Source organism: Akebia trifoliata, chromosome 6 (assembly GCF_017979445.1).
Source record: "Akebia trifoliata isolate Shusen 1 chromosome 6, ASM1797944v1, whole genome shotgun sequence".
Taxonomy (NCBI): Eukaryota; Viridiplantae; Streptophyta; class Magnoliopsida; order Ranunculales; family Lardizabalaceae; genus Akebia; species Akebia trifoliata.
The window spans coordinates 9167934-9195222 of record NC_141380.1 but is presented as its reverse complement, the minus strand read 5'-3'; the positions used below and the strand labels follow the sequence as shown (position 1 = coordinate 9195222).

Genomic DNA, 27289 nt, shown 5'->3' with positions numbered 1-27289 from the left:
GGCAATGTAAACATTTGATTTTTTTAATTAAAAAAACAAAAAGAGAGGGAGAAAGAGGAGAGAAAAATTTAGAGGACATTGAATGACCGGTTAGAATGATTTTTTTAATTAAAAAAACAAAAAGAGAGAGAAAGAGGAGAGAGAAATGTAGAGGACATTGAATGGCCGGTTAGAGTGTAAAAAATTCGATTTTTTTAAATTAAAAAAATAAAAGGGAGAAAAAAATGGAGAGAAAAAAACCGGCCCTTGCATGGCCGGTTTATTACCTTTTTCGTAATTTTCACTAAATTTGTACTTTTTTGTTAAATAATTATTATATTTGATTTTTTTTTTATAATTTTCCCTTATTTTTAACTCGGGATCCTCTGTTTCTTGTTTCTTTCTTTCTTTTTTTTTTTTTAATTTTTTTTAATATCCTTGAATCGTGGAATTAGTTTGGTTTTCTTGTAAAGCAAGAGTATAGTCAGTCTTTTAAAGTGCCTAAGGCATACTTGAGGCGTAAGCCTCAATTAATTTTATAAAAAAAATCATACAAAATATATAAAATTAGAATAAATTCAAAAAATAATAAAAATAAGTAAACAACCTTCAAGCATCAAATAAACATTAAAAAATAAAATTTTTGGGAAGTAGCAATGTACCATCACTCATAAAGTCATAGAGTATCAAACATCAAATAAACAACTAGTCTAGGCCTAGGAATGAAGTTTTAGACCCTATTATACACTAGAGAATAATTTAAAAAAAATAAGAGAGAAATATGAGATTTTGAGAAAAAAAAGGGTAAAAAGTTCAAGTGCATAGAAAAACCACATGACCTAAGAAAATCCTTGATTTGTTGGTTCTATTTGACCACAATCGTCATAAGAAAGTTATAAGAACCGACGGATTCAAAATCGGATGAGTGTTGGAACATTTATGAAGAAATCATGGTGTAGGGAGATTTTAGGGTTTGAAAGAGTGATTTTGAGATGTCTCTTGATGACCTATGTTTAGAGGACAAAATACACTTTTATTTAGTAGTCTTTAGTGCATAAAAGATTGGGGGGGGGGGGGGGGGAGTATTTGTGTAAAATATAGCAAGAAAAATTAAAAAAAAATTGAAATTTTGACCCACGACATCAGGGTCTGCTGAACAAACTGATGCTAAGCCTCAGTTATTCTTGAGGCATGAGGCGTGAGGCGTACGCCTTACACCTTTGAGGCGTAAGCCTCATTAATTTCTGCTAAGGCTTAAGTCTTGAGGCGTATGACTTTTAAAACACTGAGTATAGTTACAGTTATATATGTAAGTCCGTCGGACTTTTTTAATTTTCTTGGTTGTTTTTACCACTTCATTCTTGCATGTTAATGTTTTTTTTTTTTTTTTGTTGGAGTGAACTTTTGCTGAACTTTCAGGATCCATTTGGTTGCCATTTTTTTTTTTGTTGTTGTTGCATAAGAAAGTCCTTTTTTCAGCAACACAATTTTTTTTTCTTTAAACTAAAAGTTTGGATGATCATCCATTAAAACATATTTATTTCATAATAAAATTATTTTTAGGCCAAGAATATTGCTATAAATATACAGTAGAGTTGTTTTTCAAGTCAAAAAGGTCTTTTCATTTTGCAAGCATGATTTTATACTTTTCATTCCACAAATGGATGGTGGAAAGAATGTTTTCCGTTAATGACAATCCAGACAGTCTTGTTATGATTAGTGTAATTTTTTTTATAGCTATAATAGAACCAAGGAGGAATAAACTACAAAAGGAGGTTGATGAGATCCGACGAACAAACACTTAAAGAGAAAGACAAAGGGCAAATGAAATACTAGCTCTCAACATGATCTTCTAGTTCTCATCTAAAACATGTAATCATAAAAAATGAGAATGACTACTTACAGACTACCTAGAACTTATTCCATCCAATCACTTAAAAAAATCCCCCTTATGCTCGATTGGTATGATTGCGCTCCCAAATAAACAAGAAAAAAGTAAGAAGAAAATGATTCACTCTCTCTCATTTTTTGAAGGGCATAAGAGGAGTCTCTCTCTCTCTTTGTATTTTTTTAAGGGAAGAAGAAGATGGAGTGCAACTTAGGGAGCAACTAGTTGGAGATTACAAGTCACCCCTTGCAGCCCAACAAAACATATGTATTTTTTTAAAGGTTTCTGTGCAAGGTGCTACTTGTGATCTGCAAGTAGTTGTTTGCTTAAAAGTAAATTCTTTGTAAAGCTTAGACCGAAAGAAGAAGAGAGCTTTAATGTTGAGAATCACTTATAGATCTGGTACAATTGCCTTGTGAAGTTCCTCCAGTTCCACAAGCCCCAACAAATTGCAAATAGAACTATTCTCCACAAAATTCTTTCTATTAATACAATTAGTTCTACTACCTTGAATGTATTTAGAAACAGACCTAAGCTCTTTTATATAGAAGAACAACTGAGTACAAATGTAACTTGTAGGCAATAAGTGGTAGTAAATTGATATAAAAAACGCCAAAACTATCCTATTCAGCATAAAATAAGGACTAAACATGATTCTAACATGTCTTCTACAAATCCCCTCAAGTTGGAGCATAAATGATGTTGATGCTCCAAATTGCTTGTAACCTCTTTTCATTCAAAAGTCTTCTAGCCTTGTACACTTGAGCACTCCTGTGAAATTGATCGTGTTCACTTTGTTTTGGTGCAACTCAATGATCATAACAAATTAGTTCTCTACAGATTGGATGAACATGAACAATCCTGAGGAACATATACAAACGGGCACAACGTATTGTTCACAACAATGTTTAATTGTTCTTCATACACACCAATATCCACACTATGGAAACACGACATGATGTACATGGTAACAAAACTGCACATATGTCATATAAATGATCAAACAAAGGAGATGCTCCCTCGTAGGTCATCGCCGCAACAATTGCACAAATATTATACTTTTCTTAATTTTTTTTTTCGATTTCTACAATTGATTATACTTTTGGTGCAATTAGAGTTGTAGGAAATTAAGTGCTTGTACCAAGACCAATCATTGAAAATGGTACGCCTGCACAACACAATATATGGTGCACATAGAAGCACTTAGAATAGTGCAGCAACATATACACTTGATCGATTCCAAATTGCATTAATTAGAGATGATCAAACATCCACCACACATTGATAGTGTATGAGCAACTATAAATGCATAGCACAAATGATGCATCAAGATTAGTAGGAAAGGGCATGAATCTCGTACCATATGTGGCAACTGAACACACAAAGGTGCCCAAAACCCACCTGTACCACCAACGGAGGATTATACCATATTGTTACAAATTAGTGAACTGGTTGGATTACTTGATGAATACCTACCATCACCTACAAGGCTACAACAACCACCATTATGTTCATCGGACTTTTTTTTCTTCTGTTTTTTCTCTTAAAAAATCAACCTGGATAGAAGTTTAGTAATTGTTCTGAAGGTGACCAACATGCATAGGCCATGGAATAGTACCCCATTTGAATAATACTTGCCATGAATAGTTATAGTGATAATTGATAAACTATACGATAATGAACTATGTCTGTGATTTATAATGACCTTGATAAATTGTATAATGATTACCAATAATGATGAAAAATGCCCACAGATGATGAGATTGAAGAAATAGGGAAAAGATGTTGAAGCTCGGTGGATGACATCAAAATAGATTGCCAGAATAGAGGTGTATGAAGTTAGAGCTTGATCCAAAGATCAAGAGCTCTTCTACTAATACAGGAATAGTGGTTTTATGAATTTGATGTATTTTAGGGAAATGAGGAATGTCCAGTAAAAATTGAAGTACTTAAATTTAGTATGGTTGAGTGTAAATTTAATACTTAAAGACATGGCTCTGGGTAGAATTGAATGGAAGAACATGATTTGTTTAGTTGAACCCAAAGCTTTAGGATAAGTCTTTGATGATGATTATGTATTACAAATAGATCTAAGCTCATTTATATAAAGGATATAACGCCCCTTTAATAGGTAAAAAAAAAAATATTAGAAAGGAGGTCGACGTGACCAACCTAGAAAAGAGTACAAAGAGAAGCAAAAACTACAAAAAAAAAAAAAAGGAAAATTAAACAACACACTTAGAGTCCCACTTAAAAACAAATTCCTCAAAGAAAACTCCTCTAAAAGAGACATCCGTCTTGTACTAATAGTACGAAAAACCTAAGACCATCAAAATCATCTCGTGCAATGAACTCTCCACCCTTGGAAAATTCTCCCATTTCTCTCCTTCCAAATGCTCCAGTTAATAGCAAAAGGGAGTAAAGCCCAAAGACTTCTTTTCCTTCTAGTGAACAAATTAAAACTCCAACTGAGGAACAAGTTCTTTGAGGAAGCGGGGAGGACCCAACACACATTGAACAGGCCCCAAAAATGAGATCAAATTGTAGAGGCAAAGGAACATTGTAAAAGCAAGTGATCAACAGACTCTCCACTAGCCTTGCACAAGGGACAAAAGTTAGGAGTAATAAAGCCTATACAAATAAGGTGATCTAAGGCTAATAGTTTATTGGAAGCCGCTAACCAAGCAAAGAAGGAAATTTTAGAATCCCAAATGATTTTATAAGGAAATGAAGCTAGAATTTGGGGTTCATGAGTAGCTCGGAAAGAACTTATTGAGAATCTTCTCTCCTTGTTTTAGGTCCATTCCCAATTGTCAGTCCCTAATTAATCCAAGCATTAAAGATCTAGAATCGCAGATAGGTCGACTAGCTCCCAAATTTTCCAATCGTTAAGAGACCTTCTAAGACCCAGAAGTTCAAGAAAATTGAAACTTGCTTATATTTTTTTAGAGAAAAGCTCGTAAATCAAGGGAAATTGCAGAGATAATGCCATCTCACTGCACCAAATGTCCTCCCAGAAACGAACACAATCTCCTATTCCCACTTTAAAAACAATCTACTTATGAAACTCTTGATATCCTTTTGTGATTCCTTTCCACAGACCACAACCAAACGTAGTTTTCACATCCCCGCAATCCCATCTTAGCATCTTCTCCCCAAATTTAGCCTTAACAACTTTTCTCCACAAACTATTCTTCTCCTCCCCAAACCTCCAAAGCCTGAAACCCTAGCTTATAAAAAAAAAAATCCTGAAACCCTTTACTCCCAAACCTCCTACCTTTTTAGGAGTACACACCAGTTTCCAATTGACTAGATGATATTGCCTTTTCCCCCCCTCTTTTTCATTCCACAGAAACTCCCTGACCATCCTTTCTAACTGTTTTCACACTGTTAGGAATGAAAAATAAAGTTAAGTGGTACACCGGAATGCTCTCCAAAGTACTCCTTATGAGAGTTAACTTTTCTCATTTTGACAAATATTTTACTTTCCAAGAAGTTAATTTTTTTGCCATTCATTCAAGAACCAGTTCCCAAATTGTCTTCTATAAGAAGCTCCTAAAGGAGGGCCTAAGTTAAAAGGAAGGAAACGACTCCGGTTGAAACCCAAGCATTGCTGCCCACTTGTGAACCCCCAAGAATTTGATTTTCCTAAAATTGATCCATAGCTTCAACACTAGTTCAAAGCAACAAAGAATACCCCTCAAAAAACGCATTTGGTTAGTCGAGCCTCCCTAGAATACGAGAGTGTTATCCGCAAATTGAAGATGGGTAACCCTAGTATCCTTTATTGAAACACCGAAACCGTCTAACTCCCCCAACATTACTACTCTCTTAAACAATCTACTCAAGGCCTTGCCCACTAAAGCAAATAAAAGCGGAGACTGCAGATCCACTTGTCTCAAACCTCTCGAACTCCTAAAATGACTAGTTGGGCTCCCATCGACCAAAATTGAGAAAGATGCAGACGAAACACACTTCATGATCCACCCAATCCATTTATCTCCAAAGCCCATCGTTGCATTAAAAACTTAAAAAAACCCCAATTCACATGATCCTACGCCTTGTGGATATCAATCTTGCACACTAAACCCGAAACACCCTCTCTCAATCTCAAATCAATCAACTCATTTGCAACTAACACCTTTCCAAAATTTGTCTACCCTTAATAAAAGCACCTTGTTCCAAACCTACCACTGTTGATATCACTTCTTTTAAACTAGACACTAACACTTTGGCAATGATTTTATTGGAGTTAAGCAAGCTAATTGGTCTAAAATCTCTCAAATCTTCAACCCATTCCTTCTTCGGAATCAAGACCACAAGAATTATTTAACCCAAAGTCCAAAAAGTTTGACATCTGATGGTCTCTAATCACTTCGAAAAGATTAGACCCAACTGTGTTTCAATAAGCTTTGAAAAACTCCAAAGAAAAATCATCTGGTTTTGGAGCTTCATCTCCACTTAAATCACCTACAGCCTTTTGGACCTTAATCTCGAACGACCTCTCAAGCAAAATTTGTTGCTCCTTGGAAATCGAATCAAACTTTAGCGGCTTAGGAAGGGGTTGATGCTCATGATTTTCTTTATAAAAAATTCTATAAAAGTCCACTATACCATCCCTAATCCTCTCCCCCCCTCTAGAACCTCCCCATTGATAACCGCCCTTCTTATGTTGTTAAACCTCCTTCAAGCATTGGCCATCTTGTGAAAAAATTTGGTGTTGTTGTCACCCTCTTTGAGCCCACTTCACCTTTGGTTTTTTGCTCCCAACTCACCTCTTCAAGAAAGGAAATCTTTTGAAAATCCCTTCAGAGATTGACTCTTTTAACTTTTTCTTCAAAAGAAATTTTTTGCCCCTTTTGCTTTTTGTCTAGGCTATCAATTTCCTCTAAAATGGATATCTTGTTTATGTCAACTCTTCTAAAAACCTCGACATTTCAAAATTTTATTTTCTTCTTAAGGGCCTTGAGTTTCCTTCTAGAGATTGACTCGGAATCTCCAACAAATATGAATTCCTTCTACCAACATCTACTCTCTATTTGAAATCCTCATGCCACAACCACATGTTTTCAAATCTGAATGGTCTTGGTCTACTTGTTTGCACTCCAGCCTCTAGAATGATTGGAGAATGGTCTGAGGCCTTGACAGAGAATTGACTAACAGTCCCAAAATGATCCTCCCATTTTCTTGAAATTAGAACTCTATCCAACCTTGACATTTTTGAGCTTCTTGATTATTAGACCAGGTGGAAACCTTTCCTTCCAAAAGAAGATCAATTAAAGAGAAACAATTTACGAAATCCCCAATATTCGTCATACCTTTTGAAATGGCTCCTACACCCTTATTTTCATGAGAAAGTCGCACCACGTTAAAATCTCCCCCAATACACCAAGGTTTATCCCAATAGCCGACTACTTCATTCAACTCTTCCCAAAGTTGTCCTTTTTCTCTATTTTTACTAGGTCCATAGACTCCTGGAATCACCCATTGAAAAGCATTATCCAACTCTTGGTACAAAATTGTAACCGAGAAAGCACCTAAAAGGGAATCTAAGACTTTGAACCTATCTTTTTGCCCCAACACCACAATCCCCCTAGAGGCTCCTAACGTCGGAAGCCAAGTCCACCCAATATTTGAAACCCCCACAACTCCTTGATAATCTCCTCATTACACATCTCCAATTTTGATTCTTGCAACGTTACCAAAAGGGGTTTGTTTAATCTTATCACAGCCTTAACTGCCGCTCTTTTCCTTTTACTCCCCAGTCATCTAATATTCCAAGAGAGGACCTTAATCATTGAGAACTTCTGCCAGCTCCCTTATTTTTTTCGCCTCAAGCCTTACACCCACAAATGTCTTTCACCATACTTTCAACTTCTTTTTCCAAGTGTTTCCATTTTCTTTTCTGCACTGAAGCTACCATTGGGGTCTTAAGTTGATTGCTCTGGTGTCCCTCATCACCTAAACCTTCTATTGTTACCAAGTAACAATATTGTCCTCTTTGGGTTTTTCCTCACAGCTTCACAACATGTTGTTACAAGGTAAAGGGAGTTGGACTACCTATAGTCCAGAATCTCGGACATTTCCTGGTCAATGTGGGACTAAATTCACATCAATGTGGGATTAACTTCACCCCCTCCCTGCTATTCCACCTTGCAACCATGAGCCTAACCACACGTGCCCGATCAGCCACGGGTCCAGTCAATGGCGTACTGATGAGGTTGTGACAACACTCCACACCTAAAAGGAGAGACATCTTTAGCTCTGATACCATTGTAACACCCCTAGCCTTGACTAGGTAACAATATTGTTTGCTTTGGATTTTCCCTCACGGATTTAAAAGTGTCATTTCAAGGCAAGGGAGTTGGATTACCTATAGCTCAGAATCTCTAACGTTCCCCAGACACCAACTTCACCCTCTTCCCGCTATTCTACCCCACAACCACAAGCTCAGCCACACGTGCCCAATCTACCACGAGTCCAACCAGTAGCACACTGGCGAGGGTGTGACAAGGATCGCCAAAGTACAAAAGTAACTTGTAGGAAGTGTGAGACTATACCCATTGCATACTAAAATGCCAAAACCACTCTACTCAACATAAAATAATGACTAAGCATGATTCTAACAATTATCTTGATGCTTTTCTTAGAGTTAAAAAGATGTGGTTTGCTATCGAGTTTTTTTGTTTTTTTCCTTTTCTTCTTCTTTGCCTTCTGTATCTGGGTGGCTCGCTCTGCCTCCCCTCTTTTATTTTCCTTTTTCTTAATAAAATTTGATTTTATCTATAAAACAAATAATAATAAGGATAATACCAAATAAGCCCTTGATTTTTTCCCCTATTCATTTGAATCCTTTCTAATACCTTTTGTGATTCTATTTTTCTTGTCTGTTCTTGTATATATGCATATATTCAGGGATTTCTCGCAATTGAGCATGGCAAATGCTTTTTATGGGTATCGGTTTGGGTTTCTTCAATAACGGTTGCTTTGATCATTTTTGTAATCTCCGTCCTTCTCATATAACAATGTATATGCTGTGCCATTTACTTGTATTGTATCTATTATTTACTTGAGTTCAAGTTTCTGCACACAATCACATAAATGATTGAGGTGTTTCTTGTAGAATTTAATGGCTTACAAGTTTTTAGCTGGCTATCTGTATCAACAAGAGATCTATATATTACCATTTAGGATGTAGTTCCATTGCTCATAAGGGCCTCGTGGAGTAGAACAACCTTGTGCTGACCATTGTACTTCAAAATTAGCTTGCAGAAGTGCCAGATTGGACTTTCATAAGAGAAAAACAAGACCAAATCAGCTTTTTGTTTGGCAGTGAAGATCACTGGGGCCCATTGTCTATGTTTGAAGAGGTGAGTGCTAGATTTTACTATTATCTATTTAGGGGATTGAAATATTAAATTAAAATATGTACTCATACTTCTGAGTGAGCGTGTGCTCGCATGCTTATACTTTGTGTAACAACTAACAAGGGGTGGATGGTGGGTTTAGGGGACTCACCTTGGGGACCTCTTGGACCAAAATTGATTTGTTTGTATGATAACTTTGCTGTCTTACATGTTCAACTGGTTTATTACTGAATTTTGAAAACTGGAAATATTAGTTGAAGCTTACTTACTTTCTTTCTGTTTTATACGGCATCTTGATCTGAATTATTTTCTTTCCTCTAAATCTGTTTGTTTACGTCTTAAATTTCCCCACCACCGGCACCTTATCTCTTTTGCACAAGAATGGGCTCGATCACTCCTCCAAAGGTCAAAGCATTTTATTGGTAGTCTCTTGATAAGATAAATGCATGCAATATGTTTTAATGAAGGAGAAAGAACAAAGTCGTGTCTACATACATTTAAATAATATTTAAGGAAGATAGGATGTTGAATAATCATTTTACTGCAAGGGGGGTAGTTAGATACACAATCAATGTATCAACCTTTCGATCTTGAAGTTGTCCCTCTCGGCAGTTTGGAGTTGATATCATGTTGGCGCATGGGGCAGTATTGGTAGTTGGAGTTGGTCTTTTGAAGAGTTCTCTGGTAGCTATTTTACAAGCATTTGGGAGGAACAAGATTTGTTTAGCTGTGCCAAATATTTGGGTTAAGGCTTTGTTGTTAGAAGGGGGAATATCTTATGGGAGTGGAAGCAGACAGAATTGAGAATCCTTCATCTATCATGGAAGGGGATTGTGATGCTAATAAAGGCAAAGCATTGCAGGTCGTTGAAGAGCTGAGGAAGTCCAGGAGATACACTTAACGCAATAGTTGTGGAGGGGAATTAGTAATGTGATTGGGTTGGGATATGGAAGGATGGTGTATGGAGATTTTCTCACAAAAAAACCAGGGATGATGTGTCATGTTGAATTTTTGGCCCTGTGTGGATGCACCTCTCCGCGCAAGAGCAAAAGCTCAATCTCTCCCCGCAAGAGTAAAAACCTCTCCGCGTAAGAGCAAAAACCTATCCAAACGTTTGTTAGCTCTTCGCAGGAGCAGAAGTCGTCAAGAAGCTCTATCCAAACACACTGTTAATTTCTCTTGAGCCATAGCTGATTGCTGGATTCTAGAAAAATCATCTTCTCTACTAGCATGGAACTCATGATGATATCTAGCTTCTTAGTTTGTTATTTTCTATATCTCCTTCGGCAAGTTACCACTATTCTCTTTAATAAACTTTGGTTTGTTACCAATAAAAAAAAAAAAAAGGGTTTCCAAATTGTTGTGCACTGCTAAAACAAAAAATATCATTCATTGGTTTAGGAACATCTGATCTTTGGTATATATCACAATTTAATGAGCTTGCCTGCCTTTTAGTTGCCTGGTCCAGACTCCTGAGATGAGCTATCACTTGTATGGTTGATAAATTGATAAATTCCAATCTTGTGACATTGTACTTTACTAATCACATAAAAGACGGGGATTTGCACAAATCTGATACATGGACACAGACATCAACTCTGGGCATGTTCAACATCATGATCACAAAGCTTGTTTGAATTCGAGTTGCCTTCCCAGTTCCCACTGATTTTTTTAATTTTTAATTTATTCATTTTCTTGTGCATTTGCAGATTTCCAAGCAGGTCACAGGTGTTGCTTTATCAATTGAAAGGGAGGGCCACACTCATTCCTTCTCCTGCTCTGCGGCTGGCTCAGAATGGGTTGCCAACCATGTAGTAAACTTGATCAAGTATCAAAATTTCAAGTAAAAGCTGGTAAGGTCAGGTTCCGGCCTTCTGACCCTTTCAGTATTACGATAACATCCACTTTCTTTGATTAGTAAGCAATGTTGGTTTCTAGTATTTTGCTCTGTTTAACCCTTTATATTTGGTAAGGATGCTAAAAACCTAAATGCCCTAGATCGAGTTCATAAAACTAGAATTCATGTTAAATAGCAACTATGGTTTTACTGTCTTGACGTAAACAAGGGTGATGGATTTGTGTGTGATGTTGATGCAGGGCCTTTAGTGAAGAGAAGAGCTCATCCGAAGTTTATATAGGTCATTGCAAGGTAGGGACATTCGTGATTTTGAAACTATTGATTAAAACTTCCATGATGATTATATTTGATAACTGAAAATAATACAGAGATGGAAATTGAACTATGGTCAATGATATTGATATGAACAATATATATTCTTTGTATAATTGTTTTTACCTTCATTCACACTCTAGTTTCTGAACATGAATTGCATAGTCATCTATGAAAAAAAGAAAAAAAAGAAGGGAAAACCTGAACTCTTGATGACCATGAAGTAGGATATATCATATTGGTTTCTGAAAATCCAGAACTGCTTTAATTAATGTACTCTTTTTTTTATTGAGTTTCCAATTACTAGGTCACCCTAAACTGGAAAAGAGATCTTCGTTGAAGCTTTATCCCAAAAATTTGGGGTCAGTTGAACTAATCCTGTACCTCCAATCTATTCTTAATCTTTTCACTTGTCTATTTCAGCATCCTGGTCTTTGTTATGCTCGGACTATTAGCGCCTTCTTGATTCTTGATTGTCCCATCAACTTATAAAATTATACTTTTAATTTGATTGGTATGCATTGCTCCTATAAAACTTCCTGATCTCACTTGCACTAGTGCCACGAAGCTCTAATTCTATGTCCATCTTCTTCTCTGTGTCATTGTGTATATTTTAATTGATGCAACGAAAACGGTTTTTTTGAGGGTATTTTCTATCAATTTCACTCGACATTCTTATCCACAGGTGTCGGTTACTAAAGTTGCACTCCACATTCTTGGTTATATTTATTCTAAAGTTTTGGTTGTGTTACTCTCTCTCCTCTTGTCTTCTTATCAACTGCAAATATTGGTTCATGAAATCCCAAAACTGCTCTGCTTACTGTACTCTTTAGTGGCGAGTTCGTAATTACTAGGTGCACCCTAAACTGGAAAAGGTGCATCATCATCGAAGCCTCATCCCAAAAATTGGGGTACTTAATTATATCCAAAGCCACATTTTGTCATTGCAACTATGTTCATATCCACACCGACTACTACGATACATGTTCTTTTGGGTTCTTTTTACTCTTTTAGAGCTTTCAGCTTGCACATTTCTTCGAATTGGGAATGTGATCCCAACTTGCACATTCCTTTTAACTTGCTCAACTTAAATGTATACTGTAATTTACAAGCCTTCTTGCGTTTTAGGAGATCGGGGACCATCAGATTGAGATGTGGCTGATCCATAACTAATCTGATAGGTTATAAAATTGGATTTTCGATCTTGGTCCAAAGGTATTGAATCAGATTTTGGGTCTGATAATCCATTGACAGCCCTAATGCAGGCAAAGAGTTGAAGAAGTGGGTGGGTTTAAAGATTATGCCACATGTGATCAACGGCTCAGGTTTAGTTTTCAATGTTTTGGACTTTTGGCTGGTTAACACAGGGAGCTGTTAACTTGTACTCTTAGGGCACAAGTTAAGATGCATTAAATACACTTGCAAAATTATTTTTATACCAAAAGTACCTTCAAATGATTATTTCGAAGATGTTTTAAATGCATCTTAACATTAACATGTGCACTTAGGGCACACGTTAACTAAACCCATTAATAAAAAGCCAACATATCTCATATCCGAATCTGAGATCCCAAGAAAAGATCATAACTGTTGCAAGCTTTTTATATTATATATGGTCGTTGGATAGAAAAGCGTCCAAATCTCTTCCCACATGTCCCTAATCCTGATTACTTCAAATCTGAAGAAGACGATTAACAGGTTCAGTAGAATTGGTGAGAGTCTTGCAGTTGTGAAGGATTCTGAAGATCCATATCTCGATTTTAGGAATTCAATGCTTCAAATGATTTTGGAGAAGGAAATGTACTCCAGTGATGATCTGAAAGAGCTTCTGCATTGTTTCTTATCTTTGAATTCTCCTTACCACCATGAGATCATTGTTCAAGCTTTCACAGATATCTGGACTGGGCTCTTCTACTTTTGATCGAGTTGTTTGCCTTTAGTTGCTCTCAGTGGTTGTATTTTGTATTTTGGATATATTACATCACAGTTGTTCAAGTAATGGACATTTGGTTCACATTTTGGGGTTGTCAATGTTGTCACCCAAATATTCCCAATTAGTTGGTTCAGATTTCCCCCATTTGGACCTAAAATTTTAATAAGATACAATGTGCCTGACCCATGAATTTCCGAGAATTCAAAATGGGCTAGCATTCTTGACCCTGCCCTTGACAAAATGCGCCCCAACTTCAAAAAAAAAAAAAAAAAAAAAGAAAAAAAAAAAAAGAAAAAAGAACAAAGAAAAAAGAAAAAAAGAAACATGCAGCATGAGTCGGCTTATAGCACATTGGTAATGGGTTGCCAATATACTATAAATGGGTTTGGTAATTGGATGTCGAACGGACTTAGGGCTACAATCTGGGCAGGTTGTAGAACCCTAACCCAAGCTCAACCCGAGATTGACCTTCTAAAATCAGGTTGAGCTCGGGTTAGCCCAAGTTAAGTAACTTTGGAGGGGTTCAACTTGTTGAGCAAGCCTAATTTCATTTTGATTATCAATAAATTTTGTTTTATATTTTAAAAAAGAAATACAATATGAAAAATAAAATCACTAGTAAATAAATTTGCACACAACCTTTAAATCCATAAAAAAATTTTCTTAATTTTACAAATATATTTAAGAAGAGAACTAATATATATTTTTTAAAATAAATAAAAATATTTATATGTAAATCCAAATTCAATTTGGGTTAAGATTTTCAAGCCTATGCTCAACTTGTTTTTCATATAACCCAACTTAGGCTCACTCATCAATTGGATTGAGTTTGGGTTAGCCCGCCCAAGTTGCATCCCTAAGTGTACCCATGGGTGTGTTTTACCAAGGGCGAGGCAGTGAGTGAGCCTTTCAAATGGGAATGAGTTAGGGGTCTGTTTGACAATAGGAATTGGTGGGAGTTGGAGTTTCAACTCGGCACTTGCAGTTGAACTCCAACATGATGTTTGGATGGCCAAGTCCTTGGATAAATGTATTACAAAAAGAAAAAAAATAAAAAATAAAAAAACTGTTTTGAGTTCATCGTAAGCGTTGAAAATAGACAGTTGCTGAATTAAAATTAAATGGTGAAAAATAATATATATTTTCCAAAATTCTTAAATATTTTTCCTCTACATCCTTGTGGATGTGGCATCGGATCATGTTTTAGAAAGCCACAAAAAAATATCTTCTATCATCTATTTTACCAACCAATTTTAAAGCCTTAAAAGAGGCTTTGATTGCAATCCATTCTAGCCAATGTAAATGTCACCACAAGAAGAAGCGTTTAGGAGTCTGAGTTCATTAGATACGAAGGACCATCTCTAAATCTTTAGATTTCTTTTAACTATCTATGTTAGATTTGTGAACAATTTTTCCACCATTTATAATACCACTTTACTTGATTCATACTCTATCGTCCTTTTGCCAATGTGCATGACCCAAATGATTTATATGAGCGAGAGACAGAGAGAGAGATTCAAATCAAATAATTTCTTAAGAATTTAAGTGGTTTATTGCATGACTTATAAAAATTATAATTTTTTTATTTATGTATTTATTTATAAAATATTGTAGATTATAAAGTTCATAGTAACAAGAACATATTTTACTTAAATAATAAATATTTAAATTATTAATTATTTGAATAAAAAATACAAAATCCCAATTAACTTAGTTGAGATTTTAAAAATATTGTCTGAGTCATCTCGGTTGTCAAATGCGAATATACGATGTTGTGTGAAATTGAGCTTGACCCATAGTTTAGTTGGTTTGACACATTGCATAAAAAAACCTTTTGAGGTCATGGGTTCAAGTCCAGTTTACCCATAAATAAATAAAAAGATATTGTGCGAAATGATTCACATTGAAAATTTGTCTCATTCACAAATGATGCGAGATAACTTGGGCGAACCATCTTGGTCTCGAACAAGATTTGCAACCATGGTTTGAGCCATATTTTAAAAACTCGGCTCATATATCCATTGGGTCAAGTCAAAAACAGCACACACCAAACTCGGATTTGGGCAAGAAAGCTCACAGACACACCTCACATTTTGGTGAACATTGGGGATTCCCCCTCCCCTGCAATTCCAAACTGATGATATGCACCCCCCCTTACCATCAATTTTTTCCAATAGATTAATGCAAAATGATATAAATACCCTCATCTTCAACCTTTAGCCAAAACCAAGGATGAATTTAGGGTGGGGGCACTTGCCCCCACAATAAGTTTTAAAATTACAAAGATGTATATGCTATTGCAAATGGACGGATGAGTAAATCCACTGCTATTGCCTTACAAGAAGTTTTAAAACATGCAAGGGTCTCAGTTGCCCCCATGTAGACAAAGTCCTGGCTCCACCCCTACAAAAACCCTTGATTTTTCTTTCAAATTGTATCATCTTTATGTTTTTTTTTCCAAAATTTTGTCTTTTGTATGCTTTTCGAACTCTAATGGTTATTATTTTTATTTTGTTCAATCTCATTGCCAATCATCTTTAATTCCCTGATTTCAATCTTGCCTTAACCTCTTGTAGAAAATCATAAATTTTTAATCCAAAAATACATTGTCCTCTACTTCTCGAAAAATCTATCTTGTTCTGGAGGTTGGAAGATTGAAGATGATAGATTTTGGGAAGACAAATCAAGTGTTTTTGGCTAAAGGAAGAAGACGATGATAACTAGGTCATTTATTTTTAAATAGTACCAATGTTTCGAACCTTCACTAAATTGATAGGGATCGATTAGCGAGGATACTAATCTATGTCATTTGTTATTAATTTACAAAGGTAAGGGGGGCATTTCATAAGTTAAAAAACATGGGATATTTGAAACATTTACCATAACATGGAGGGGTATGTCTAAATCTCCCTAAAAATAATTATATTTAGCCCATAAGTAGGTGTACAACACTCCTTAGATTGAGAAATTTGACACATACAGACGTACTTAAGAGAAAAAAAAAACAATCTTCAATCTCAAATGATACTAATTACGTCTCGAAAACCAAAAGGTCATTAATGAATAAGTCAACTCACTCCAAACACAAGAAGAAAACATACCTTTGATTCCTACAATATTTTGGACAAAAAGATGCCTGCGGAGTGATGGGTTGGATGGTGTGTCTAAAGCCATGTTATATATTTTTATGGTAACTATGATAGATTATCTATCATCGAGATGCTACTCATCAATGAATTAATGCATGTGATAGTTTCAAAAATGTCTATCCTTGTTAACATCATTTCTTGATGTTCACGTCAACTTTCCATTAAAGATTTGTGATTTCAAGACCATTAATCAAAGTTTTCAAAGATTCCAATGAGCTATAAAGCAACAATAAATACTGGTTCTTGTATCTAATAACACCACTCATCACCAATGCAACAAAAACTAACTCCCACAAGCCTCGACCAACTCACAATACAAGTAAGTCAAATTTAAATTACAAATCGTACTTAAACCATAGATTTTAAAACTTGAGTTGACTTGAGTGATTATTCATGGTCAGCTAATAATATATTAACTATATTTATATAAATTAATGTAAATTGATCTAAATGTGTCATCTTCAATTTTTGGAAAAAACTTTGAAGCGGTCGGCCCACTTCAAAATTTTGAAGGAACCCTTTTCATTGGATTACACGTGGCATTTTCACGGAAGTGTTTCAAATTTAGATAGGAAATGTAAGGGCATGAACGAAATTCAAAACTCACATCTTTGTGCTTTTTAACCTCAATTTACTTTTTAATCTTGACTTAGTCCTTCGTAGAAACCTTTAATCCTTTTCTTTTTTCTGTTTTTTCTCGAGGTTGGAGGATTGAAGATTACTAATTTTGGGAAGATAAATCAAGCGTACTTGGCCTAAAAGGTTAAAGCGAATGAGTTCAAGGGACTTGTAATTAGTTCAAAAACATGGAGGGGGTATGTCTATAAAACACCGTAGAAGTAATGATATTTGGCTCATAAGAAGGAGGAGTGGACCCACATGTCGAGATTCAGAAATTGGACAAACACATAAAATACAATCTTCAATGTTCAATGGTACTAACGTCTCGAAAACCAGAAGGTCATTAATTAATGAGTCAACTCACTCCAAAAACAAGAAAAAAAACATAGATATTTAATTTATTAACCAAAACTGTATTGATTTCCTACAATATATTGACAAAAAGATGCCAAGGGAGTGATGGTTTGTTTGTTTATGTGCCTTTTGAGATACACCACTAATAATGTAGCTAACCATATTACGATACAATGTTGCTACCACATGATACCAGTTGTTGCGATGTCAATTGAGCCCGTAGGCTCACTAACCTGACCTGTCCCGAAAAAGAATGGTTTAGACCTTGATCTTGAAACCTTGAGGAGATGGCTCAATCACAATTTCGAATCTAATAAGCGGCGAGAGTCCGTAGATTGTGAGTTAGATACCCAATATGAATAGTATTTCCTCAGGGCTACCTGCGAGGGCACATCCTCACTCACCTGATGCGTGTGATGTGTGGACGTTACACGTGCCTAGGGGAGGGACCCATTGGCTATGGCTCCGGTCCTAACTCTTTTGATCCCCCAGTTGAATGTAAGTTCAAACACTCCCGTCATATAAAAAAAAATCCTTAATCTTGAGTCCGCAAAAGTACAAAATTTAACCCGTCAAATATGGACCAAAAGCTAGGGCCTAACAATGCCGAAGTATTGTTTGATTATGGGACCAATCAGATAAGCATCATATGAGAATTGAATCAAAATTAACCCTTGTCAATTTTTTATTTTTATTAAAATCAGATCAAATTTTTTACTCTGAAAATATGAGTCATTGAATCGGATTTGGTTTGGATCAAATCTAGTTTACATTCAAATTATAAATAAACTTCATACATTTAAACAATCACATAAGTCTCATATTTTTTTCGGATTGGAACATAGTTGATCCAAAATCCTTATATATATATGGAGGCGGTTCGTGGGACATATGTAAAAATAATAGTTTTTCAAAATATGGGTTAGAGGTTTTGGATTGAGCTGATTTTTTGCGAGGATGGTCACTATGACGAGAAGATCATCATCACAAAAAATCAGCTCAATCTGAAACTTCTAAATCTATCAAAAGTGATTTACAAATTATGGGTAAAAATTGTCAAAAAATCAACGGTCCACATTCTAAATCACTTTTAATGGAATTAGAAATTTCAGATTGGACTGATTTTTATTTTCGGATGATCTTCCCAACATAGAGATCATCCTCACAAAAAATCAGTTCAATCCGAAACTTCTAAACCATATTTTAAAAATTTATTAATGTTACATTGTTTTTACATATATCCCTTGATCCATAACCTATATATATATATATACCATCAACCATCGAGATACACATGAAATGAATTAATGCATGTGAAAGTTTCAAAAATGTCCAACCTTGTTAACATCATTTCTTGATTTTAACGTTAGCTTATATTAAAGATTTGTGATCTCAGTCCAGACCCTTAAAAGTTTTCAAAATTTTGAGTGAGATAAAAGCAGCAATAAATAGTAGCCCTGCAACTACCCCCATCCATTACTAATGCTACAAAACCTAATTCCCACTCCCACCTACTCCACCACCTCAAAACTCATAACTCAAATAAATTAAAACATACTTAAAAGTTAACACCATAATTTTAAGAGATATTTACTGGTCAGACCTAGTTGTATATTTATTAAAAAAAACTCCCTTGTAGTTCTGACAATTCCAAGGAAACTTTATTTTATGAAATTTGTAACTCACCAAACCTTACATTATCAAGTTTGTTACCCAACAAATCTTGAAGTGAAGATTCATGTCATAAAATTCAAATTCATGGGTTAATTTGTTATTTAACATACCTTGGAGTGCATCCTAATAACATCAATTTGTATTATATAAAAAAACACGATATGATGCCACAGGGTTCTAAAGGATAAAACTCTAAGAACTTAAAAAAAAAAGAGTTAATTTTCACCGTTGAATTTTAATTTTAAATTTGAGAGTTCGGTAATTATCCATTTTCAATATCTTTGATTAAGCTCAAAATTATATATATATTTATATATATATATATATATATATATATATGGGTCAGGTTCAAGGGCCGTCTGAGAAACCGTCTAAGAAAACTTTCGTTTTTCAAAATATATATATATATTTTTTTCCGTTGAATCTGAGTTTTTCCATGAAATCTAAAAGGCTATAGTGTTGAATTTGCCAATTTGATAATCCGCATTGGTCTGATGACTCTTAGTATAATTTAAAATCTTAATAAGTTAGTAATCCTAGTTTGATGTAAAAAATTAAGTTTTGTTCGGTAGCAAACTTGATAAAGTAAGGGAGTTTTTGTAATAAAATTCGAATAGATAGGTCAGCCCAGTAAATCACTCTAATTTTAAAACTCGAAAACTCAACTTGACTCAAGTGACCATCGAATTGAATCGTGTCAAGACAAGTTGATGAGTTGTAAATTGACTTGGACGATGAGTCAAATAATAGTATATTAAGTTCATAGGCAGTTGTAAAATACTTTTTCTAAAAAAATATATATTCAAACAATAATATTCGTTTATTTTTTCTCTGTAAAATATTAAATATAACCTCATAACTTAGTTAAAATTTTGTCCAACTCAAATACAATTTTTTAGTTAATTGAGTGAGTTAGTTATCAGGTTTTGAAGCTGAATCACCTTGAAATCATATTTAGTCGAACTAGGAAATCGAATTGAGTCGAATTGGATGAGTTTCGAGCAGACTTGAATGACTATGATTAGAACAAATAAATGGGTACAATGAGAATGACAATCATCAATATTTTACAACTAAAATAAAATTATTGTTAAAAAACAAAATAATTAATAATAAATTAGTTAAAACTACGACATTATTGAATGTGAGACGATTAAACAAAACTAATGATGATGACACAAAGTTTAGAAGCTTCCCTTTAAAGACAAGAATCTTGCTCGGTTTTTGAAGCCCAGACAATGAAGGTGTTAGCTTTTTGGTTTTATATAACCGTTTTCACGTGGTAGAGATTGAAAAATAACTAAGGATTTTGAATTTCAAAATCTGATTTTTCATAACTTACATACTCATGAACTTTAAGCCTTAAACCTTAAAAATGTGTATTTTGTATTTTGTATTTTTTTTTTGTGAGTAAGATACATTGAGAGCGATAAATACTTAATCGGTCTTAAAGGAATCGGAGAAATCAAATAAATACACGTCAAAAGGGAGAACACATGTATTTAAATTCTGAAATTATTTTAAATTTTTGAATAATTATCTTGTTTTCAATTGTGAATGACTTGGATTATCATCGGTTTATATATATAGAGGGTGGCGTTTGGAGGCCTTAAAGTGAGCCAAACATTTTTCAAAACGTGGGTTAGAAGCTTCAGACTGAGCTGATTTTTTATGAGGATGATCTCTACGATGAGGAGATCATCAGCCCATTCCAAAATTTCTAACCTCATCAAAAGTAATTAACAAAAATTGGATGGTCCACGATTCTTCAACTTGTAAATTAAGGTAAAAAAATTCGAAATGAGTTGATTTTTGGTGAGGATGAGAGATCATCCTCACAAAAAATCAGCCGATTTTGAAGCTTCTAACCCATGTTTTCAAAAATGTTTGGCACAACGTTTGGCTCTCTTTAGGGCCTCCGAACACTCCCCATATATATATATATGGGTGACATGCTGGACATTTTATTTTACAATTGAATTTTTTTATATTGAAAGTGATTAAATTAATTTTAAAGATATGGATACTTATCAACAACCCTTGAAAATTGAAATCATTGTTTTAAAATTTTAGATGAGTATTAGATTGAAAATTTGTAAAATTGATTAAATTGCATTCGAACCCTAATTCATTTTTTTTATAATTGAGAATCCTTGTAAATAATGGATCGGAACTGTATTTGGACTTTACCTAGTCCATAGATCATGGTCTTGTCCAAGGACTAGTCCAGGGGCACGTGCCTCATACGCACATTACACAAACCAAGTAAGTAAGGGCACACCCTCGCAGGTGGCCCTTGATGAATTAATGCTCATAATAGGTATCAAACTTAGGACCTACGGGCATTAACCATTTATCGGTCTGAAATTGCCATTGAGCCAACCCCTCGAGGTTTATCCTAGTTCATTTTGATTGATGAACGGATATACATTCACTAAAATAATATATCTATTTCCTAACTTACCAACATTTATTTGCATTAAAAAAAGAAGAAATAGATAATATATCTATTTCATCATAATAAGAGTTGTGATATTCTCGGTCGATGTGGTAAGTTCACAGAACCATAAACTTTTTCTTCGAGATACACAAGAAAAAAGATTTACGATTTTATGCACTTGCCATGTTGACTAAGTGAAAATTTTCGAGGTAGATCATCATTAATGTTTATTATAGTAGTTGGCAAGTAAAATATTAGTAATCTAAATAGAGAAAAACTGCCACCGGCCACCCATAAGGCCATAACAATAGGCAGCCGTTTAAGCACACAGCCACAAAGCCACTAGTTGACAATATTTTTATTTTTTAATTAGTTTATTTATAGTTTTATTAACAATTAGCATACATGTCTTTTTTTCTTTTTCCGTAATGTTCGTCGTGCTATATGTTGTCGCATGGTGCACAAAAGTGGGGCTCTCTTAGCACATGTATGCAAAGGCAAAGCTACCCTTAATAAATCTACACATCAACGGTCAACTTGATTGACAATATATACTAGCCGTTGGAATCAGCCAATTTCGATGTGGCCTTATAACTTAAACATCTTTTAACAATCTTACAATCTTACTTACTGTTTTAAAAAAAATGTCCATATCAATGATTAGGAATCATCAATCAGACTTCTTCATTTTTTTTTTTCAAATCGTGATAATCGAGTTTCCACTCGTTTAAGTAGCGCCCCACGTATGGGATTTTGAACTCGCATTATGGATATATCAAATATGGGTTTACAACTCGTTTTGCTAATAGAGTAGGTCGGACCTTTACCATATTCCTTTGACAAGAAATAGCGGTCCGGTGAGGGAAAGGGTGATCCCCTTTCCAATTATCTCATGTGACAAACTCAATTGACTATCTTGACCTAACAAGTTTAGGAATCGTATATCTACGTTTCTCGAGATGCATTGCTGCACTTTCCTATAAAAAAGTGTATCTTGAGGGAATCGTGTATCCCAAGGAATGCAGATCTATGATTCTTGAACTTGTCACATCAAGTAGTCGATTGAGTATGTCACATGGGGTAGTTAGATTATCACGATTATTTTTTTTTTCTTTGTGTGTGTGTGTGTGTTTTGTGCAAGTTCTTCTTGGGTAGGCCAACAATATCATAGACCATGCCCATATGACATAAAAATTGTGCCTGAATGAAAGAAATTTTTTGCTCACGAAAAAATCAATACATGATTTCGCATAATCCCAATCGATCAATTGCACGACGCCTTGGATAGTTTTATAAATTTGGAATGTGCTCAAGACATGTGGGCTCATTAGAATTTTGTGAAATTTTGAATTGACTTTCATTTGAGCATAAAAAAATTTCAGATCATGCTAGCCTAACATAGAAATCATATTTTTAAAATTAGAAAAATCAAGAAATCTAATAAGTTGACAAGTCCAAAGCTTGTGAGTCGATTAGAATAAAAATGTATTAAATTTGTAAATAAAATATTGAAAAATATTTTTAATATTCGAAATTAATAAAAATGTTCATGTTTTGTTTTTCGCAAAAACTTTATGATATATAACAAAATAACTCTATCGATCCCGTCTAGGTGATGAGTTGAATTGATGGATTTTCGAGTTGATTTGACAAGTTTCAAATTAAACCATGGGAAATTTATTACTCACCGACACTTCCTGAAATTTACGCACATGTATCACCCACACAAGTGTGCAAAAGAGAGAGAGAGAGAGATTGAACATTGAAGATTGAGAATGTTTCACTATTTGATTTTGTTTTTCACCTACAAGTATACAAAAACATAACTATCTATATTTCTAAATCAAGTCTCTAAACCTGAAACCTTACTATCTTTCTCCTCCACACCTTCTAAAGAACACAAAGAAATACAACAAGAAGAACTATAAGAAGAAGAACAAAGCCCAACAAGCAAATCAACAAAAGCTTTAACAATAAACCCATGATTCTTCTTCCCATTAACCTTCAAATACCAATCCAACAACTCCTCCAAACACTCCCAATCCTTCAACCCATGAGCCTCCACCATCTCTTCCATAGACCTCTTAAAATCCAAATATGGGTCTTCTGACTCCATAGCCAACAACACACTCTCCTTGAACCTAAAACCACTTACCTTAACCTCCTCCAAGATCGAATTCGTCGAACCCGGCTCGAAAAACAGCCTCTCTGACCTTAACCCACGAATAACCATCTCTACTGACTCACCACCTCCCGAGTCTACCGACTCGGTTGAAAAGCTTCCTGACTCGGACGAGTTTGTAAACCAAGACTCTGGTGTAGTGACCACTACATCATGACCTTGATCAAAGTAAACCGAGTTAACTGTCTTGAATATATCATCACTAGCTCTAAAAGAGTGGGTCTTTGGTTGCTTACAAGAAGGCCATTGCCATGAAGAAGGTTTTGTTGTTTCTTTGTTCTTGAAGAGAAGAGGGAGTCTCATCTTCTTGCCCATTGAATGTTTTTGATTTCTAAGAAGGTTTTTGGATCTGAGAGAGAGAGAGAGAGAGATAGAGTGATGAGATTTGTTTTGAGCATTTATGGAGGGTCAGATAGGGATTTTAAAGGATAGGAGGTGAGAGATGGGGTCTGTCTTGTGAAGTATTTAATTGCAGGGTATGTAGAATTCAATGTGGTTCACTAGCCCCATTCAATATTGCAGTACTTCTCTTCATGAAAAAATTTCAATTTAAAAATCACCCCTTAATGTTTTGTTGAATATTAAAGAGACCCCTCCTTCATTTTTAAACTTATGATTATGACATACCCTTGACCTTGGTCTTCTTTAAGAAACTAATAAAAAGTTATCCAAATACCTATATCTTCAGTGACCTCTTGACAAAATCTCTTGGATCTTCAAGGTAAAAATTTTGATTTTTAGTCATGAACCTTTTTATTTGATAAATCAGTTACAAGTAAAATTGAATAGTTAATCGAATCATGAAAATAAAAAATTTAAAGTTTCTAAGGAAAAAAAAAAAGTCTTATTTATCGTAGATGAGAATGTTTCAGTCATTTTCTATAAGTCTCTCATTGAAACTCATGGTCAAGGGGTTAGTTATATCATCTGTTTGAAAACATAGGGTATCTTATATATTTACTAAACTTGAAGGGGTATGTCTAAATTACCTTTTCTTTATAGATAATTTTATAATGCTCTCAACCAACTTTTACATCTGATTTATAATGATTTATAAGTTAGTTCAAACCCGCTTACTTCTTGTCGTTATCAAGATTTCAATTTTTTAATATATTTTGGTTTTGTTTTTTAGTTTGTGTTTGCTTGGCCGTGAGAATGGCTTGGACTCATCTTACAGCTTTGACCATGTTTTCGTTATTTTGGTTAAAAAAAAATTATGTATTTGTTATTTTAAGGAAGTTACCTATGAGATGGAAATTGTTAATTGTTAAGTATTTAAGAGGCAGACAGGGACACTGATGATATTTGATAACATAACGTCTCAAAATCAAACCCCTCGACGACAAGTGTCCAATTTTGATTGGTGGTGCTGATATTCTTTCAACCCGTGAATTTGATTATAATTACCAGGGAAATATGACCCATTTTTCGATCTCATATTCTCTCTTTCAAGTGTTATTGAGTACTTCAAATACATCTGTTGAGAAAGCATGTTTTATCTTTACGGGAACAACAGAGTCTTATCTTTAAGATTTGAGGTTTATTAAAAGAATTATGTTTCTTCATTCTATTATGTTTAAAATTAAGTCTTTTGTTATTGAGAGCGACTTTGTATTTGTTTTCACTGTCTTTATCTACATTCTTATGGATCTCTTTTTCGATCTTTTAGGACCTTCAACTTAAATATTTGTTCTAATTGATATTGTAATAAGATATAATGTATATAATTTGAAAAAAGTTTATACAACATATTATACCCATAATAATCAAGTTCGGATTCGATTGGGGTTTAGTTTGATTAATTTGGGAAAATTTTACTCTTTGCATTTTCAAAATAAATTCTGAGTATTTCCCAAACAGTCAATTAATTGCAATTTATTTTTGGTATAACCCCTTTTCAACATTTCTTCTGAATTTTCAATCAAATTTGGCTAATTTTCTTAGTATTGTTGTACCAGCTTTCTTGATTATTAAAGGTGAACCCATAATTTGGTTTAATGTGAGTCCACACCAAAGGCTAATAATTAAGTTATATGGAATGGTGGGTTGGGCCAAATGACAATTATGCCCTTCAATTTTTCTTTCAACCATTGGCATTCCCCAACAGAAATCTCATTTTAAAGAAGAGAGAATTGTGGGTATTTCTGGACTTAGTGTAAAGCACCATGATATCAAGTAGGATTGATTTGTTCTTTGTTTTGGAGTCAACTTGCATCTCTTTTATCGTTTGATTCTCATCTTGACAGGGAATAAGGATGAGGTACACCCTTATTTTGATTCATTTTTAGAGGAACCACAGGAAATAGAATCATTCAAATACAATTAAAGGTTTCATTCTTTGATAATTGTTTTTAATAAAATGTTTAATTTAAGAGTCACTTGTTCTTTGGATCCAGAGATTCTTGTGTCGGAATATTTAGATCGAGATGCTTAAGTTGCTCCCTAATCATGGGTAAAATTTTCATCCAACCAAAAACAACACAATAAAGATAAGCATGAATGTGTAGTATGTCTCCTCTCCTATTACATTATTGTCCATGATTAGAAGCACATGCAACATTGACCTTTGATGATTTTCTTAAACTTGTTTAAGTCATTTTGTCCACTTGGATGTGTCATGGTTGTTTTAATGTTCTCTATTATATCGTGACACGGTTAATTTAACGAGATCAAGAAAACTGTATTCAATAGTGGAATCCATACAATTTGTAATTATGACCGGGCCCATAGGCTTGATGAGGTAGAGAGCTAATCAAGAGGGTTTTGTTGTGTAAATGTCTTGTATTTTATTTACAGGGTATGAAAAGGGTAATCGTGTAATATTTTTTTAAGGATTTTCTATTTTTGGGTGTTTTTTATTTTGGGGAGTTTTACATGGTTTGGTAACTCTTGATTATATAAATAGAGATTTTTGAATAGTAAAAAAATTATGAGAAAATAGTGATTGTTTTTGTTCTCTTCGGTGGATACGTGGACATAGGTACACTACAGAATCACGTCAATCCCTTGTGTTTTGTGCAATTTTTCACACATTTCTTAGAACTTATATCAACACAAGTCCAATACTACTGATGATTCGTCAATTGGAGTTCTATAGAAGAAATTAAATCCTTGCATGATTGGTCTCAATTTTTTATGTTCCTTTGTGAAAATCCTCACAAGTCTTGGCATCCTTTTTAGGGAGAGCTGTCTGCCAATCCCCTTCCCATGGTCAAGTTTAACACCAAGTCCTCTGACATACACACATACAGACACATATGATACTCTCTAAACCTACTTAATATATGTTCATTTGTGTTTGGTGCGTGTATGCTTATGTTTTACTTTCCACAAATGTATTTTTAAGAACACTCCTAACTAAATTTATTCTCACCATCTTAATACATGTTCAACTTTACTTGTACTTTCTTTTCAATTTGGGCTGTAATTGTGCAGCAACTATATTTATTCTCGCCATCTTAATACATGTTCAACTTGTACTTTCTTTTCAATTCGGGTGGGCTGCAATTGGACTTAGCTGTAAGTAATAAAT

The 27289-nt window shown here is 34.5% G+C and overlaps 1 protein-coding gene and 1 pseudogene across 5 annotated transcripts in view; one reads left to right on the top strand and one right to left on the bottom strand.

Annotated features, from left to right (window-relative positions):
• The window catches only part of LOC147400129 (alpha/beta-Hydrolases superfamily protein), a 28464-nt gene extending 16929 nt beyond the window's left edge, over positions 1 to 11535 (top strand). For 2 of the 5 annotated variants that reach the window (XM_086445731.1, XM_086445729.1), the window contains 3 exons: positions 9133 to 9237; positions 10944 to 11087; positions 11332 to 11535. In XM_086445731.1, the coding sequence (XP_086301857.1) occupies positions 9133 to 9237; positions 10944 to 11081 (243 nt within the window). In that variant the 3' untranslated portion in view covers positions 11082 to 11087; positions 11332 to 11535. Of the gene's footprint in view, positions 1 to 9132; positions 9238 to 10943; positions 11093 to 11331 lie in introns of those variants that run through there. The other 3 variants (XM_086445730.1, XR_015179190.1, XR_015179189.1) reach the window with 3 other exon arrangements.
• Positions 11536 to 23333: 11798 nt separating this feature from the next.
• On the bottom strand, positions 23334 to 24209 carry LOC147400128 (transcription repressor OFP13 pseudogene; annotated as a pseudogene).
• Between the last annotated feature and the right edge of the window lie 3080 nt (positions 24210 to 27289).